Source organism: Psammomys obesus, unplaced genomic scaffold (assembly GCF_907164565.1).
Source record: "Psammomys obesus unplaced genomic scaffold, mPsaObe1.curated_primary_1811, whole genome shotgun sequence".
Classification (NCBI taxonomy): domain Eukaryota; kingdom Metazoa; phylum Chordata; class Mammalia; order Rodentia; family Muridae; genus Psammomys; species Psammomys obesus.
Genome location: NW_026594311.1, coordinates 1,590,753 through 1,609,182, shown reverse-complemented (window position 1 = coordinate 1,609,182; position 18,430 = coordinate 1,590,753). Strand labels below are relative to the sequence as shown.

Sequence of the window (18,430 nt, the reverse complement as noted above, 5' to 3'; positions counted from 1 at the left end):
CAGCAGTGCTTTTAACTGTTGAGCCATCTCCTCTCTTCCGGTCCCTACAGTTGTGGAAGGGATGTGAGTTCCAGTGGTCAAACCTAGATGATTAGACCCGGCTCCAAGCACATTTACTGACCAAGCCACTCCTTTCTCCCACCTTTCTTGTGTGTAGTGTGTGTCTACTTCAGACACTAGAAAAGAATGTTGAATCTTTAGAAGCTGGAATTGCAGGTGATTATGAACCACTTGATTGGATGCTGGGAATATAAACAGGTCCTTTGGAAGAGCAGGGAGCAAGCAATTTTTAAATGCCTAAGCCCAGGGTTTCATTTTGTAGTAATCTTGCCTTAGCCTTCCACCTGGCAGGGTTACAGGTGTGTGCCATCAAGCCTAACCTTAATTAAACTCCAGGAGTTGTTTCTAGGACATTCTGCCTTGCATTGAAACAAGTTTTTGTAATCTATTCGTGAACTTACTTTGTAACCATGGATGATACTAACTCCTGATCCTTCCAGCTTGTAGGTGTGAGCTTGCCACCAAACCTTATCCCCCCCCCCCCCCCCCCCCCCCCCCCCCCCCCCCCCCTCCGCCGCGCCCTCCCCCCCCCCCCCCCCCCCCCCCCCCCCCCCCCCCGTGTACATTGTTTGTCTGCATGTACATCTGTGAGGGTGCTTAGAATTGAACACACTGAGCTATCTCTCCAGCCCCATTTTCTTGAATCTTAAATGAACCCACTCGCCTTTGCTCTGAGGCAAGTATTGTCCCTTGCGGACATCTGCAAAAGCATTCATGTTTAAGAAACTGGTAGGGTCAGTGAGATGGCTTAGTGAAGGGTTCAAACACAGCCTGCTGGACCTGAGTTTAATACCTAGAACCTTCAGGGAGGGGGCACACCTCCTGACCTCTACAGGCATGCTGTGGAGCATCCATGGATGCTCAACATAGCCCTGGCTGTGATGAAACCCACTGTGTAGACCAGGCTGGCCTTCAATGCACAGATTTTTTGTAAATTGTCATTGAGACGACTTAGGTAAAGGCACTTGGTGCCAAGCTGGGTGAGTTCAGTCCCTGGGATCCACAGGTTCAAAGAGCAGAACTGATTGTAAAGTTGGATCTCTGACCACATGCATACACACTGTTAGAGTGTAATACAATTTTCACTTCGAAAGTGGGGTTTGGGGGAGCTGGCTCAGGTTAAGAGCACTGTCTGCTCTTCTAGAGGTCCTGAGTTCAATTCCCACATGGTGCCTCAAACCATCTATAATGAGATCTGGTGTCCTCTTCTGATGTGCAGGTGTACATGCAGACAACATTGTATATGTAATAAATTTTTTAAAAGTTGGGTGGAGAGATGGCTCAGCAGTTTAAGAACACTGACTGTTCTTCCAGAGGTCTTGAAGTTCAGTTCCTAGCAACCATGTGGTAGCTTATAGCCATGGGATCTGGTGCCCTCTTCTGGTGTGTGTGTGAAGAGAGAATGCTCATCTACATAAATGTTAAAGGGGGTCAGCTGGATGGTGGTGGCACAGGCCTTTAATCACAGCACTGGCAGAGACAGGAACATCTCTGAGTTTGGGGCCAGCCTGGTCTAGAATGAGTTTCAGTGCCGACAGAAACCCTGTCTTAGAAAACCAAAAAGGGAAAGGGGCTAAAGAGGTGGCTCTTTAGTGACTCCAGTTAAGTTTCCAGTACCCCATATGTACATAGCTCATGTGTCACTTCGAGGTCCCGGAGCCACAAGCCTGTACTCCTGCCTATTTGAAAGACTGAGGCAGATCAGCTTGGGCAGTTTAGTGAGATTCTGTCCTAGTCTCCAGTGTTTCTCTCCGCTTTCTTCCTTAGTTCATGAAGGCCAGAGTTGTAAAAACTTCCCTGTGACTCGTGTTTTCATGAGAGCTAGTGCCAGAACAACATGCTCTTAATTCGGGGCCACCGGGGCAAATTACCAAACCTGATTCCAACCTGTATCCTAAGCAGATGCCAAATTAATCAATTCACAATGAACACGGGCATATATTATTAGAAACAGAAACGCAGTACAGATAAAGGTCTGCACACTCATTGCCTTGCCTGCAGGGTGAAGTTCCTGGGGTGAGGAATGTGTGCCGTCATATCAAGCTTGATCTTGAGAGCTGTCCCAGGCCAGCAGCACAGCATTGTCCAAGAACTGGAAATGCCACTTCCTGAACTCGGTTCTAAATCAATTAAAGCACATAGAGGCTGGGGACTGACCTGGGCACCCCGCATGCCTTTTCGGGGACACTGACAGTGTTTGGGACTACTGGCCTAGCTCCCCAGGGCCTGGGAACAGGCAAGGTAACCTTGCCTCTGTGTTCTTAGTCCTACATATTTGCCGTTTCGTTCTAGCTTCGCCTCCCCAAGCAATCCCACTTCCACGCCAAGGGAGACCCACCCTACTGCTGACTCCTCGCTATTTGTTTTCAAGGGCTGCCCCCAAATGGCTTTTTCCAAAGTTTCTCTAAGCGGCCGCTGATAGGACCGAACGCAGCTGGGGAAGAGGGCAGGGTGGTGGCCATCAGCAGAGGGGGTTCTCAGGGTTCCAGAGCCTCATCTCCAGATTCCGCAGCCTCCTCGATGCGGCCTGCAGCCTCCTCGCCGGAGGACTCGGGCCGGAAGCGCAGCAGGTGCGGGGTCCTGGGAGCGCGCGCTCGGCCGAAGTTGCGCAGGCTTACGGCAGGCGAGGGCGCTCCTGCGCCCAGGAAGCGGCCCAGCAGCGGGGTCTGTGTGGCAGGCGTGGGCAGGGCCGCGTCCATCTGCAGACGCTGCTCAGGGTCATCGCTCATGCTGCGGGCGCCAGGGCGGACAGAGACAAATATTGACGCCCAGAGGACTTGTTTGTATCCCCATAGGGTAGTCAGGGACTAGGGATCAGTTTCCATATCAAATCCCTACTCACCGCAGGTTGAAAGTGGAACCCAGGAAGGAAGGACGCAGAGACTCTGCTGCTGTGGCCACCGTATAGGGTGGCTGAGGTTGGGCCTCATCCCAGTACTGATCCTTCTCAGCGGGAGGCAGGTTCTGGTACATATCATCCACAGAGAGCAGGGACACCTGGGCCAGCAGGAGGGCAAGAAGCAGGCAAAGCCGTTTCTCACCTGCACAGCCAGCTCTCTGCTCCCAGGCCCCTGCCCCACACCTCACCTGCAAGTTCCGGTCTATGAGCTGATTGGTCTCAAAGTCGTCGTCATCCTCTCCAAAGGGGTTAATGAGCTGTTGGGCCACCTATGGATTGCAGAAACGGCGTCTCTCAAGCTTTGAGCTTCCCTTCCCAACGGCCCAGCATGGCAGTGATCTGTGCCCGCCTCGGCCGAGTAGGACGCCATACTCACCTTGAGCCAACCAGCGTAAAAGAAAAACTGCAGCAGCGTGGTGAGAGGCACGACCATGTCCAGGTCCCCTAGAGCAGGAGAGGTCTCATTGCCTGGCGCCAGAGGCCTCTGGAGCGTGGCCGCCCCTGTCTGTGGCTCCACAAACTGGCGGCCAACCAGGGAAAGGGCGAAGAAGGAATATACGGCTATGGTGACCACCTGAAGAAGGAAAAGCCAGGGCCGGAGTACACTGCTTCAGCAAGAAATCCTGTCCCTGTCTCTGAGCGGCTGGAGAAGTCTGGCAAGTAATGGGGACAGGCTCGTGTGTGTGTGTGTGTGTGTGTGTGTGTGTGTGTGTGTGTGTGTTTCTGAGACAGTGCTCTGTGTAGTCCTGGCTGTCCTGGAGCTCTCTATGTAGACCAGGCTGACCTCGACCTCACAGAGATCACCTGCCTCCCAAGTGCTGGGATTAAAGATGTGTGCCAGCATGCGTGGCAGGACAGGGACATCTTGACCGGTTTGGAGGAAGGTTTTTGAGGATGAGGGACATGGTATTACTGATGGGTTAGAGGATGCCCCTCAGCAGTTCAGTGCTTTCCAAGACTGACTTCTCAGAGGCTTCTCTGCCCCTTGGCGTGCATGTCACAGCGGAGCCGGGCAGTTACCTGGGTGTAGACAAGGGGAATGCTGATCCAGTCATAGTGGAACAGCATGCTGCACTTGGCACGGTACTTGTTCAGCTCCTGGAGAAAGAGGATGAAGGGGAGGTCACAGGAGACCAGGAAGAAAACGGGATGCTCACACAGCAGACTGGGGCCAGGCCTGAGGCTCCGCTGCTCTCAGGCCTTAGCAGGCTGCGGTGCTTAGGGTAGGAGGCAAATTTAGGAAAGTAGCAAAAAAAATCACATTCCGGACCTGGAGCCAGAATGACTCCGAATCCCATCCCAGCTTCACTAACAGGCTGTGTGAGGGGCTTCTCAACCCTGGGCCTCCGTTTCCTTCCCCGTGAAAACGGGATGACTACAGTGCCTGTCTCAAGGGTTGTTTTGAGAACTAAGTGAGTCGGTATAAGCACACGCTTTCAAAGTGCGTAGATGGTGGCAGAATTGCCATGGGTTTGAGGCCAGCCTGGGCTAACTAGTGAGTTCCATGCAAGCTTGAGCTACGGAGAGTAATCCTGATAGCTGATGCACTTTAAGGGCTAAGTACTGACATGGTTATTCTGAAGGTAGAGAAAGGGAAGCAAGGATCCAGATCCCAAACTGACTTACTTCCAGTATGAGACAGAGAGTGATGTCATCACGAATGCGTCCATCCCTGCGGGCCTGGGAGGCTAGGTTAGTGAACCAGACGCAAGGGACCCAATATTTGTTAAAGTCAGATTTCAGGCTCTCGAACTTTTTCCTCTCTTCCTGAGACATGAAACCTGCCGGCGTGAAGAAGGTAAGGGGCGCACGCCCTCTGCCGCCAGGGGGCGCTAGTGGTCCTGCGTCTGGATGTTCCCTTTAAACCCTTTGGCAAGCCTGGCGTCCTGGAGTGTCCCATAAGGAGGCCACCCACCCAGGGGGGTGCGGCTTTGCTGGCACCTGCGACCACCACGTGCTCCATGGTGGGGAAGCGCTTGAGCACACGAGTGCTCACAGAACGTAGCACCAAAACCGATGCCAGGTTTGCATAGCGGATGAGGGTTCGGCGGAGCAGACGGCCGCTCTGGTCCACGCCGTGCACGCCGGCTGAGATGACACACATTAACTGGTCCGGCAGCGGGATGCTTGTGTACTGAGACCACCAGCGGTTCACCACCAAAGTCACGTAGAAACCTAGTGAGACGCCATGGGTAACCGAGACAGAAAGAAGGATGCCAGGCACTAAAAAGGGGTTGAGGTACTACATTGCATCTTAGTGCCCTTCTGGTGCCGCTGCCTTGCTGGGAAAGTCGGGCCAGGAGGAGGCAGAGAATACAAACTTCCAGGGAAGAGGGAAGTGGAATCTGAGACCCTTTACCATGAGGGTAGGGAGGGACTACCCCTTCTCTCTAGATTCCGTTCTGTGCCCATCGTGGGGTTATGCGCAGTGAAGATTAAGGGCCCAGCAAATGACGGCCGAAGGAAACTGTGGGCCCAGGCTCTAGCCCTTTTGTCTACTGGTTGACTCCAGCCCCTGCTGTCCAGAGTTGTCACCTCAGCCCCAAGGTCAGGATACCAGGAAGAATAGAAGGGGGCCTCACCCAGCACAAATGACAAGGGGATGAGGTCTGCCGAGTGGTTGCAGTACCGGGCCACCTGGGCATAAATATGCTTCTGCTCCTGGGTGAGCAACAGCCTAGGGAAAGGCAGGCAGAGACCTCGGGTTGGGAGGTGCCTGGCAGCACAGGACCCATCGGCCAGGGCTCGGAGCTGCCCTCACCTGTAGGTGATGCTGAGCACAGCGTACAAGGCACAGAAGAGCAGGAACTCCTTGTATAGGAGCTTGTAGATGCTGCCCTTCCAGCGGAGGAGCAGGCCGGAGAAGGCCCCGAAGCGGGCCTCTGCCACTTTGAGAGTGTAAGACACCGTCATGGTGCCGAGACCCGGTGCAGGAGCTCACAGAGCCGTCCTCTCCTTTGCTCGTCTTCCCATCACTAAGCGTAGCACTCCAAGCGAAGTCCCTTCATCCCTGGTCACTCATCTTCAACCTGTGTCTGTAGACGAGGGGCTAAAAGGCTGTATAGATTATCCTCTGTGGAACACGGCTGAAGCCAGGATAGAGCTGGGCAAGGTGAGCTGAGCTCCGTGGCCCTCACACAGAGGTTTCTCACAGCTCTTCCTCTACCTTTGGACCTAGGATTAGTAGATTCTGAAGTGTTGAGGACCAGAGCCCCAACTTACTAGGTATGATGATTCGTGTGTACAATCCCAGCACTCAGGAAGTCAAGGCAGGAGATCAAGAGTTCAAAACCAGCCCATGCCATATAGCAAGACCTCCTCTCAAGACAAACAGGCCCAACTCCAGCCCAGAGGCACCAGTTTTTCCTGGAGCTTCCCCTTGAAACCTGGTCTCGCAAGCCCCAGGGCCCTCTCATCCCCACTCACAGCTGCCTACCTGTTTTGAGCAGCAGCCTGGAAGAGCCGGCCCACACCTTCTCTTCCCAGTCTTAAGTAGCTGTTTGGGTCCATAAAGTGAGGTTGGACTGATGCTGTCATTGATGGATGGAGGTTGTTATTCCGATGCTGCTCCTGGGAACTGGGTGTGTGCTGCCAGCCCTGTGGGGCTGGGCTGGTCCTTGAATAACAAAAGTGCCATGTGTCCTGACCCCGCAGCTCACACAGAGGATAGCATCTCCTTTAAACTAGGGACAGTGGGGATTACTGTCCTACACTCCAGTGAGGTGACAGTTGAGGGCAAACTGTTGTCATGACTGTCAGCTGCTGATCACAGAGTACTAAGGGACAGACACTGTGCCCAGGACGCCATTTCAGCTTCCTCTCATGGATTCTTTATCACATCCTCACTACTAGGTAGGAATTATCCCAGTATCATAGATTAGGTTCCTAGAGGCAAATGACTTGCTCAAGGTCGCAGGACTAGTCATGTTGGAGGCAGGAGGCAGCTTCTGGACTTGAAAGGCTGGACGTCGCCCTGATTGGACCTTAGAGCAGGACTTGAGCACTGAGATCAAGGTCCTTGACACCCTTGGCCTCAACCCAGTGTCAGGCTTCTGTCCCAGGCTCTGTGGTCCTGGTCAGGCCATTTCCATGCCACAGGGTTAAAGAGGGCATGAATCTAGGAACTTGGGTCACGACGTGTGTCCTGTTAAGTTCTGTGTCCAACGTCTTCACTCCTAGATGCTCTCAGAGACTGGCCTTCTCTTAAATGCTTATTATTTCAAGTTTGTGTGTGTAGGTAGATGAATGTATGTGTGGGCACTGTGTGCATGCAAGGCTTACAGGTCAGAAGAGGGTGTTGGATTGCCTGGAGCTGGCGTTACTGGCTGTCGTTGGCTGCCTGATGTGGGTGCTGGGAAGTGAACCCAGGTCCTCTGCAAGAGAAACATTCTGTGTGCTGCTGAGCCATTTCTCCAGCTCCAAAATATAGCATTCTATTAATTCTTCTAGAAATTCATACAATGTACTTTGATCATATTCATCCCCCTTCCCAACTCTAAATCAATCCCCACATCCCTCCCTATTCCCCCATTCTCTCTGTCTTCTCTCTGTCCCTCCCTCCCTCCTTCTCTCCCTCTATCCTTCTCTCTCTCATAACCCATCAAGTCCAATGTGTGCTGCCCATATACTCCTGAGTTTAGGGCCATCCACTCTGCAGTGAGTCACCGACCAGAGGCCACACCCTTAACAAATCTCCAAATCTGAGTTTCTCCCCTGGAAGCCACTAACTGTCCATAGCTCCTCAGTTAGAGGTGGGGGCTTGTGAACTCCTTCCTCCTCCGTTGCTGAAATGTTGCCTGACTTGACTCAGGCACTAGGAGCCCCTGAATTCATTGGTCCTGTCATTTCCACAGACATGTTCTCTCAAGTTCTCTTCAACTCTGGCTCTTACAGGTTTTCCTCCCCATCCTCTATGGTGGTACCTGAGCCTTGGGGGTGTGGCAAGGTTATAGTTTTAATGTGTGTGTGTGTGTGTGTATGTGCATGCACGTGTGTGTGTGTGTGCATTTGCCCATTTGCCATGATTCGACTGTGGGCTTCAGAGGGACAACTTGTGGAGATTGGTTCTCTCCTTCTACCACATGGGTCCTGAGGACTGAACTCATGCCATCAGCCTTGACAGCAGACACCATTACAGGCACCATTACAGAACCCCCTAGCCAGCCCTTTCTAGCCCCTTTTTGTTTGATTGCTTAGGTTTTAAAAAACAAAAAAAGGATTATTTTGTGAATTCTTTCTTCTTTGTTTGTTTTGAGACAGAGGTCTCTCTACATAGCCCTGTCCATCCTAGAACTCACTGTAGGCTGTAGGCGTACTTTTTTTTTTAAACTCTTTTATTTATATATTTCATATCTTTTTCCCCCCTACTCCACCCCAATCCCTTCCAACATCCCAACACCAGCTAGGAGAGAGAAGGGGTGTAGTTTTCTTTCTTAGTTGCTTCCTCCTGGTTAGGATCATCAGGTTCCTTGGAGCCAGTCCAATCCTCCTTTCAGGAGATCTCCAACTTCTTGTCTCACAACAGCAACCAGGAGCCATGGGAGAAGCATGAGCAGCATTGTTCTGTTATGTCCAAGTCTTGCAGACCCCAAAGACGACCAAGGAGCTGATTCCGATGCAAAAGCAGTAGGGTCTTTATTACAGCTGAAGCTTGGAGTGTAGAGCCCCGAGCTCAGGGAGAGAGGGGTTTTTATTTAAGGTTACAGCATGGTTTGGGAAATTCTAGCTTAGCAGTTACATGACTGGGTGACATTCAGCAAGGGCAAGTTTGTTACAAAGTGATTGGCTAGCTAACAAAACTAACACTGAGGGAGCTATACACCTCAGGATGTTAGGTCAGTGGGCTGCCCAGCACAGATGGATGCCCCACAACACTGAGAAAAGACACCTTCCCATTTTTGTGGTTATCTACAGGCTATTTCTTGGGTAGGGGAGTTTATGGTCTTGTTCCTGGAATTGGTGACCTATAGCTTAGTTCCTGGGATTGGTGACTTTTTTCGGGTGTGGTCAGGCCTGGTCTCAGTTCTTGCTCTGATCTCCACACTCTGGGCTCTGGCATTTATTCTCTCTCCAGAATCCTCAGATTTAAACTATTTGCAGCTGGCAAAGAGCTTCTCTCAGAGCCTGCAGGAATCAAATAGTCTGCCCCTGTGGACCGTCTGAATCAGTCCCTACATCCCACACCTGGGACCAAAACAAAAACATGTTTATATGCACAACAACTCACTATGTAGATCAGTCTAGTCTCGAGCTCACAAAGATCTTCTTGCCTCTGCCTCAGAAGTGCTGGGATTACGGGCACACACTAGCATGCCCAGTTTATTTCTGCTTTTTTGAGTCAGGATGACAGCATGTAGCCCAGGCAGAACTGGGATTCATCTTCTTGCCTGAGCTTCCCAGGTGCTGGGGTTACAAGCACCTACCAGCAGGGCCTTCATCTCTTCCTTTGTCAAACAGAAGAAATAAAAGCAGGGACAGTGATAGCTCCCCTACCCCAGAAGGGACAGGAGCCTCTCACCCACACTGTGAGGCTGGTCCTCACCCGCTTCCTAGAAAGAAGAAACAACAAGAATGCAAGAGTCTGGGATACATGAGACCCTAGCTCCATCCAGCCTTCCCACAAAAAAACAAACAGGGTGAAGAGTGGACTAATTTAGACTTCTTTTGAATGTGGTACAAGTAGGTTCATCTTGCAGCTTCTTGCCAGCAGAGGAAAGATTTTGCTGCAGAGGAAGGAATCTTTTTCTCTTTTTGGTTTTTGGAGACAGGGTCTCTCTGTGTAGCCCTGACTGTCCTGGAACTAGCTCTGTAGACCAAGCTGTCCTCAAACTCACAGAGATCCACCTGCTAGGATTAAAGGTGTGTGCCACCACTGCCCAGCTAAAGAGATTCTATCCTTATCCCAACCCTGCCCTTTCTTTACCTTCTCTTCCCTTCTCTCCATCCCTTCCTTCTTTTCTCCGTTGCTTTCTTGAGATCCTGTGCCCCACGCCTCATGGTCCTCACACGTGACGCTGTAATCAGCTCTCTGGTTTACGAATTTCCCACAGAGTTAGGAATAAAAAGTCCCTGACCTGAAGCTTCCACCCCAGGAAGGAGAAGGAACACCCATCTGCCTGCTCTCCTAAAATACCTTATCTCCCTTCCCACTGAGAAGGGATCCCCTTCTCCCTGCTTTATGGTTCCAGAAAGGGAAGCGTTGGGCCCATAAATCACATGCCCTGCTCCACTTCTCTATTTCTTCCTGCAGGTTCCCCACAGGGAAGTCCGGCAGGTGGCTTGGTACTTAACAGTGTTCGGTGTGCGGCCGGGCTGCCGCATTCCCAAGCTGTTTATTCATTTTGACAGGGTTTCATGCAGCTGAGGCTAGCCACAAACTGTGTAACTAAGCATGGTCTTTAATTCCTGGTCCTCCTGCCTCAGCCGTCCAAGTGCTAGGATCACAGACAAAGGCCCTCACACCCGCCTAACTTCTTTACGTTTAATGGGTGAATTGCACCAAGAGGAAATGGAGATGACAATACCGATTTCACTGAGTTGCTGGAAATACTAGTTAATATATAAAGGACTCAACAAGCAGGAGGTAAGCAGGAGGTTTAGCTATTAGCAACTGTGTGTGGATGTGGGGCGGGGAAGAGCTATGTGGCGTAGGCTGGCCTCAAGTTCCTCTGTAGGTGAGGATGATCTTGAATTTATGATCTTCTTGTTTCCAGTTCCCAAGTGCTGGGATTACAGGTGTGTACCACCACACCCTGTTTTATGTAATAGTGGGAACTGAACCCACGGCTCAGCCTGTATGTCAGGCCAGCACTCTACTAAATGAGTTGAATTCTTGCCCCCCTTGTGTTCTCTCTCTCTGTATGCTCACTCCATGTGCTCGAGCTCCGTGTGTTCTCTCTCTCTGTGTGCTTGTCCATGTGTGTGCATGCGTGCTCTGTGTGTTCGTGCACGTGTGTCTGTGTGTGTTCCAGTGAGCCTGCGTGTGCTTGTGTACTCTGTGTGGGGGTGGGGCTCCCTGGCTGGCCCGTTGAGCTCTTGTATTGGCAGGTGGAGGCCAGTGGTTAATCCTGGGGTCATTCCTTCCTCAGGAGCTGCTGGCTTTGTCTTTTGAGACAGGGCCTCTTAGTAAGACCTGGGGTTTGTGAATTAAGCCAGGCTGGCCGGTCAGCTCCAGGGATTCACCTGTCTCCACCTCATAAGGGTGTGCCACCGTGCCTCGATTTTTACGTGCGCTCCAGAAATCAAACTCAGGTCCTTGTCCTGGCATTGGCAACTACTTTACTAAACGAGATGTTGCTCAGCCTTCTGATTTAAATCATTCTCTCTTTCCTTCCTTCCTTTCTTTCTTTCTCTTTTTTCCTTCATTCTTTCCTTTCTTTCTTGTTCTCTTCCTTCCTTCATTCCTTCCTGGACTTGCTTTGTAGACCAGGCTAGTCTCAAACTCACAGCAATCTGCCTGCCTCTGCCTCCCTGAGTGCTGGGATTACAGGAGTGTGCCACTATTTCTTTATATTTTGAGTCAGGTTGTTTCTGTAGGCTTGGCTGTTCTGGAACTCAGTGTATAGACCAGGCTGGCCTCAAACTCACAGATATCCACCTGCCTCTGCTTCCTGAGGGCTGGGATTAAAGGTGTGTGCTAGCACTGCCCTGGCTTGCTTTAAATTTTTAAGTTACATTTACTTACTTACTTATTCTGTGCTTAGGTGAATCAGTTCTCTCCTTCCACCGTGTGTCCTGCAAATTGAATTCAGGCTGCTAGTGGCACACACACACACATTTACCCAATGGCACCATCTCACTGACATCCTTCATGCTTTTTAAAAATTATAATTATGTATTTGTTCTTTATTATAAATGTGTACGTGTGTGACGTACAGGTCAGAGGACAGTTTTGTGGAGTCACCTTCCCCCTTTACGTGTTTTCTCAGTCTCGAATGGCAAGCATTGTTACCCACTGGGCCACCCCACCACCTCCTCCAAATTGCTTTTTGTTCTTGTAGAAATTTTACTCTGTATCCCACCTTGGCCTCAAATCCATGTGGTGAATTGTAGCATCATCAAGGAGCCCTCTTTTTTGTTTTGTTTTTCAAGACAAGGTTTCTCTGTGTAGCCTAGGCTGTCTTGGACTTGCTTTGCAGACCAGGCTGGGCTTGAACTCACCGAGATCCTCCTGCCCTCCTGAGTGCAGGGATTACAGGTGCGCACCACCTCACCCAGCTTCTTTTTTTATTATTTTTTTTACAGATAGATTATGTGTACACTGCCCTGCTCGCAGGCCAGAAGAGGGCATAAGATTACATTAACCGGCATGTGGTTGCTGGGAATTGAACTCATGACCTCTGGAAGAGCATCAGGGCTCTTAACCTCTGAGCCACCTCTCCAGCCCCTCACCCAGCTTCTTATTTTTATTCTTGACTCTTCCTCTGCTCTTAGCTTCTGACCAAGAGATACTGACTTCAAGTTGCCAGGAGAACTGGGGATCTGGACCAGGTGCTCAACAGAGCAGGAGGCCTTACGGGCAACGTTCAGGGATGGACACAGAACTCCCAGAGAAGTCTCAGGTTCAGCCCAGCCTCATATTCTGGAAAGATGAAGAGGAACATAGTGAAATATAGGAGGTGATCAGGGGCAAGGGCCCAGAACCAACAACCCCACAAAGATCAAGCAGCTGTGACTAGTAGTGTCAGTCCAACTTGTGTTCAGGTCTCGGGTCTGGCCCTGGGGAACTGAGTTGACCTCGGGGAAATCGTTCCACCTGCAAGCTTGTGTTTCCTTGTGAGGATTATGACCACTTCCGTATCATAGGGTTACTGGGATCAATGAATACCCTAATTGCCCAGTGCCTGGGACCTGGGAGGTCTACAGATGGGGAGCAGGTGACACAGGAAAAGAAAGCACAGGCAGGCCCTTCCATTCCTTCCTGGGACAGAGCTCAGTGGTAGAGGCTGTCTACATGCCCAGGGCCTTTGGTTTCATACGAGGACTGAGGGTTGAGAAAGATAACAGCATCCAAAAAGATCTGGTATCCCGGCTCCCAGAGGAGGGTTCAAACACCTCATTAACATCCCAGATTGGACAGTTGTCTGGGGTGTAGCTCTGTGGTAGATTACGTTCTTTTCTTTTAAAAATATATTTATGTATTCTCTTTTATAAGATGCGTTTATTTTTATTTTGTGTGCATTGGTGTTTAGCCTGCATGTGTGTCGGTGTGAGGGTGTCAGATCCTCTTGGAAGTGGAGTTAACAGACAGTTGTGAGATGCCATGTGGATGCTGAGATTTGAACCCAGGTGTTCTGGAGGAGCAATCAGTACTCTTAACCCCTGAGCCATGTCTCCAGCCCCTATGTATTATTTTTTAATGTCTGAGTTCTCTGTCTGCATGTACACTTGCACGCCAGAAGAGGGCACCAGACCACGTTATAGAGCATGAGCCACCGCGTGACTGCTGAAAACTGAACTCAGGACCTCTGCAAGAGCAGCCAGTGCTCTTAACCTCTGAGCCATCATCTCACCAGCCCCTAGATTACTTTCTTAACCGGCCTGAAGCCTTGAGCTCAATCCCTAGCGTTAGAGAGGGAATGAAAACGAAAACCAGGTGCACAGGAGGCTCACAGTGCCTCCGCAGGTCTGAGGACAGAAGCCAGTAGAGGAAAGCCTAGGAAGAGGGCAGGCCATCCCTGAAGGGATTCCAGTCGAGGGCCCTTGTCTTCTGTGGCAAAGCTGGGTCCGACAGCCTGAGCTCGGCCTCCATCATGCCTGGAAAGAGAAGCCTTAAGCTTAGCATCAGGTGCTTCGCAGGAGCTCCTCAGGATGGGAGAGGAGGGCCAGAGAACCAGGTGTGAAGCCTCAGCATCAGCCTGTCTCCCTAGAAACCCACTAAGGCTCTCCTGCCCGTGCCTATTACCCAAAACCCACTCTCTGACCCTGGCTGAATTGCCAGACTCTAAATAACTGTCTCATCAAATTCAAATGTTGTTTTTTTTGTTTTTTTTTTTTTTCCAGAGAGCCAAGGTTGCTAGTCAGCACCTTAGGAACTTTTGCAAAGTGAGGAGGGACAAGAAGACTTTTAATTCCCCCCACCACACACACACATACACCCTGCAGACCTGTTTTCGTTTGTTTGTTTTTTGAGACAAGGTTTTTCTGTGTAGCTCTGCAGGCCTCGGACACAGAGATTCACCTGTCTCTGCCTCCCGAGTGCTGAGATTAAAGCCATGTGCCACCATGCCCAGTGTCCTTGCAGAGATTTTTGGGGTCTGATCCTTGAAGTGTTTCAGCTACTCTGAACTTGTTAGGGGTTTTGGTTTTTTGTTTTTTTTTTAAAGATTTATTTATTATGTATCTAATGTGTGTTTGCATGTACACCTGCATGCCAGGAGAGAGCACCAGATTTCATTTCAGATGGTTTGTGAGCCACCATGTGGTTGCTGGGAATTGAACTCAGGACCTCTGGAAGGGCAGCCAGTGCTCTTAACCTCTGAGCCATCTCTCCAGCCCCGGGTTTTATTTTTGATTTTTTATTTTTATTTGGTATGTCTTTTGTTTGGAGATAGCCTAGCATAGCCCAGGCTGGCTTGGAACCTGCTATGTAGCTGAGAATGGCCTTGAACTCCTAATCCTCTGATCTTTACCACTTGGGCTATAGAATGACAGGTCTGTGACCCTATAGTTGGCTTATGCCACAAGGGGACAACTAAGCTAAAGCTCCCAGATGTCTTCTTTCTTTCTTTCTTTCTTTCTTTCTTTCTTTCTTTCTTTCTTTCTTTCTCTCTCTCTCTCTCTCTCTCTCTCTCTCTCTCTCTTCTTTTTTGAGATAGAGTTTCTCTGTGCAGCTCAAACTCAGGGACCTGCCTGCCTCTGTCTCCTGAGTGCCAGGATTGCAGGTGTGTGCCTTACCTGTATTCCAGATCTTTTCTGAGACAGGGTCTTACACAAGTTTACCTGGAAATTACTATGTATCTGAGGCTGGCCTTGAACTCCTGATCTTCTGCCTCCCCCTGCCAAAGGCTGTGGTTACAGGTGTGTGCCACTATAACTGGTTTATGTAGTGCTAGGGGTCAATCTGCTGGACCTCTAGGCTCTCAGTACCTGTGGCTCCTACCCAGTGCCCTAAATCTCTCCAGCCCAGGGCTTCCCTTCCCTTCCTCTGGCTCTGATTCCTCTAAGCCCTGCCAGTTTGGCCACGCCATCTTGGTGCTCTTGGTCTTTTGCCCTTCTCTCCTCTCTTGCTTCCTCACCCCACCCCACGTGTCCAGGTGCAGTGTGCCAGTCATGTTTAGTGTACCTCTTTCTCTCCCTGTTCTGGTTTCTTCAGGCTCAGGCTCTACTCTGCCTCAAATCGATGATTAAAAACCTCCTCAGTCATACCTGGGAGTGGTTATGTTCTCATTTGCACTCAGGGATAAACCTGTTAGACAAGAAGTCTACCAACTGAGCTACAGCCCCAGCTCCTGAGCTAGGGTTTTTTTTTAATAAAAAAAAATTTTTGTTTGTTTATTTTTTGTTTTTCTAGACAGGGTTTCCCTGTGTAGCACTGGCTGTCCTGGACTTGCTCTGTAGACCAGGCTGGCCTCGAACTCACAGAGATCTGCCTGCCTCTGCCTCCCAAGTGGCATGATTAAAGGCCTGTGCCACCACTTGCATGAACTGCTTATTTTCATCAATTTGGCCATGATGATTTGGGTCAATGGTTAACAAAAATCAACTCCTGTGCCCTCATAAATAAATGTAATTTTAAATTCTGTCCTTTTTTTTTTTTTTTTTGGCACCTGCACTTTTATATACATAAAGAGAAAGAGAGACAGAGACAGAATTTAAAATAACATTTTTGTTTGTTTTGTATTTTTGAGACAGGGCTTCCCTGTGTAGTCTTGGCTGTTCTGGACTCACTTTGTAGACCAGGCTGGCCTCGAACTCACAGAGATCTGCCTGCCTCTGCCTCTTGAATACTGGGATGAAAGGCCTGTGCCACCACTACCCATCTACAATTTTTTTTAAAGTTAAAAAAACAAAAAACAAAAGAAACGTGTCCTGCTTACATTTTGATCTTGCACCTCCAACTTTTAAAACTGTGAAAATAGTTTTTTGTGTGTATGTGTGTCATCTGAGTCATTCAATTTAAGGTTATTTTGTTTTGGCATCTCCAGCAAAGCAATCCACACGTATCTTAATCTACTTTCCAAATATACAGCCATAACATCAAGCTGGAGATACAGTTTGCCTCAAGTGAACAAAGCTCTGGGTTTACTTCCCAAGACTATAAAATAAAAATAAAACAAAATAGGCAATATAAACTATGTTTGGTTTTTTTTTTTTTTTTTAGATTTTTTTAAAAAATAATTTATTTACTTTTATTTGCATTGGTGTTTTGCCTGCATGTGTCTGTGTGAGAGTGTTTGATCCCCTGGAAGTGGAGTTACAGACAGTTGTAGACTTCCATGTGGGGGCTGGGAATTGAACCTGGGTCCTCTGGAAGAGCAGGCAGTGCTCTTAACCCCCGAGCCATCTCTCCAGCGATTTTTTTTAATTATTTTATGTGTGAGTGTTTTACCTGCATGTATGTCTGTGCCTCCCATGTGTGCCCAGTGCCCTGGTGCCCAAGAAGGTGCTGAGCCTCCATGCTGGGAATCGAATCTGGGTTATTTGCAACAAGTGTTCTTAACCACTGAGCGAACTCTCCGGCCCCGAATATGTCTTTCTTTAAAGGCAGGATTTTATTTACTCCAGGTTAGTCTCAAATTTACTATGTGTAGAGCCAAGGATGACCTTTGCTCTAGCTAGTTTTCTGTTGCTGCGATACACAGCATGACCAAAAACAACTTGGGGAGGAAAGGGTTTATTCCATTTTACAGGTTACAGTCAATCCTAGAGGGAAGCAGGAACCGAAGCAGAAACTGTGGAGGAATGCTGCTTACTGGCTTGCTCCCTCATCTGCTCCCCAGTAGCCTTCTTTCTTTCTTTAAATATTTATTTTAATTACATATGTATGAACGTGAGTGTGTACACGGAAAGTGCCCACCCGAGGAGGCTGGACGTCTTCCACCTACCTGGAGCTCTAGTTCCAGGCAGCTGTGAGTTCCCCAGTGTGGGAGCTGAGGACTGAATCGGGTCCTCTGAAGGAGCAGGGCAGGCTCCTAACTGCTGACTCATCTCTCCAGAGCTCTCTGCCGCCTTTCTAACACAGCTCAGGGATGAGGCCGCCCACAGTGGGCTGAATTCCTCCCAGGCGCGGGGAAAGGGTCGGTCTGGACTGTGCCGTTCCCCAGTGAGACGCCCTGGGATGACTCTGCGTAGGTCAAGCTGTCAGTTGACTCTAACTAGGGCCTTGAACTCCCTGATCCTCTTGCCGCAGTCTCCAGCCCAGGCTCTGAATGTGTCTTCTGAAGCTCTACTATGCTCTGGGCCATTTGACCTGAAGTTTTGTGCTCTCTGGCCTCACCGAGGGAAATGGCTGAGCACTGCCTCTAAGACTGTCCTGCCCACCCCACTCCCCAGCCTCTCATTTAAGCTGCTATTTCTTCTGGTCTTGGCTGTTTGGGACCTCTTTGTGTGTGTGTGTGTGTGGAAGGTCCCTGTGGGCCTGGTGAAGACTGGGTGGGCTGTCTGACAGCTCGGGCAGGCAGGATGGAGTGGAGATGAGACCAAAGGCTGGGAGAGCAGTGTAGTGTAGCAATAATGCCAGCAGGAGAGACTCTGACTCAGGCCAAAGTCTGGGTGAAGAGGGAGCTGACTGAGATATTTTGGGAGATAAATTCAGCAGAAATTAGGTGCCTATATTTGTTGGCTTCCTGACTACTTTTTGTAAAGCAGGCTCTTGGTTGCTCTTTTGTTTACTTCCTTCTCAGCGCTTCTTACAGCCTGTTATTACTTTATGTACTTATGTCTGTTTCCTCAAAGCAAGATCATGTAAACTAAAAGAGGGCTGCAGCCTTGATCAGTTTCACTGGAGGCAGTACCCTGTCACGGAGCCGATGTTTTCAGTAAATCTGAGGTCTGAATGGATGGCACAGAGCAAAAACAAAGCCCACAAAACCAGGGGGAGATCAGTGACCCTGACAAAGGCCAGAGGGATTAAGAGTCAAGGTTGAGTGGGACAGTGGTGGTGCCTGCCTTTAATAGGAGTTCTCAGGAGGTAGAGGCAGGAGGATCTTTGAGTTCAAAGCTGGCCTGGTCTACGGAGTTCCAGGAAGCCAGGGTTATACAGAGAAACCCTGTCACAAAACCAAACCAAAACTCTCACAAAACAAACAACTCCTCCCCCCCAAAAAAATATTTCACATAATGCGTTTAAAGGGCTCCAATTGCCAACTGCCCAACTGCCGGTCTCTCATTCCTCACTTTCCGGCCTTTCAAAGGCTGATGATTCCGGGCAACGGGTATTTTGAGAATGTAATAGGGAACTCCGTTTTGGAAGCCGGAGGTGCATGTCTGTGGCCCCATCATGCCAAAAGTGAAGGCAGAAGGAGCGCGAGC

General features: G+C 49.7%; 1 protein-coding gene across 1 annotated transcript; it reads right to left on the bottom strand.

Annotated features, from left to right (window-relative positions):
- Positions 1–2,537: 2,537 nt before the first annotated feature.
- Best4 (bestrophin 4) lies at positions 2,538–5,872 on the bottom strand. The gene is made up of 9 exons (XM_055618547.1): positions 5,721–5,872; positions 5,542–5,636; positions 4,901–5,134; positions 4,586–4,740; positions 3,980–4,057; positions 3,336–3,533; positions 3,148–3,228; positions 2,903–3,057; positions 2,538–2,790 (listed from the first exon to the last, which is right to left on the bottom strand). Exons 1-9 carry the CDS (start codon positions 5,870–5,872, stop codon positions 2,538–2,540), a joined length of 1,401 nt encoding a protein of 466 aa, XP_055474522.1.
- Between the last annotated feature and the right edge of the window lie 12,558 nt (positions 5,873–18,430).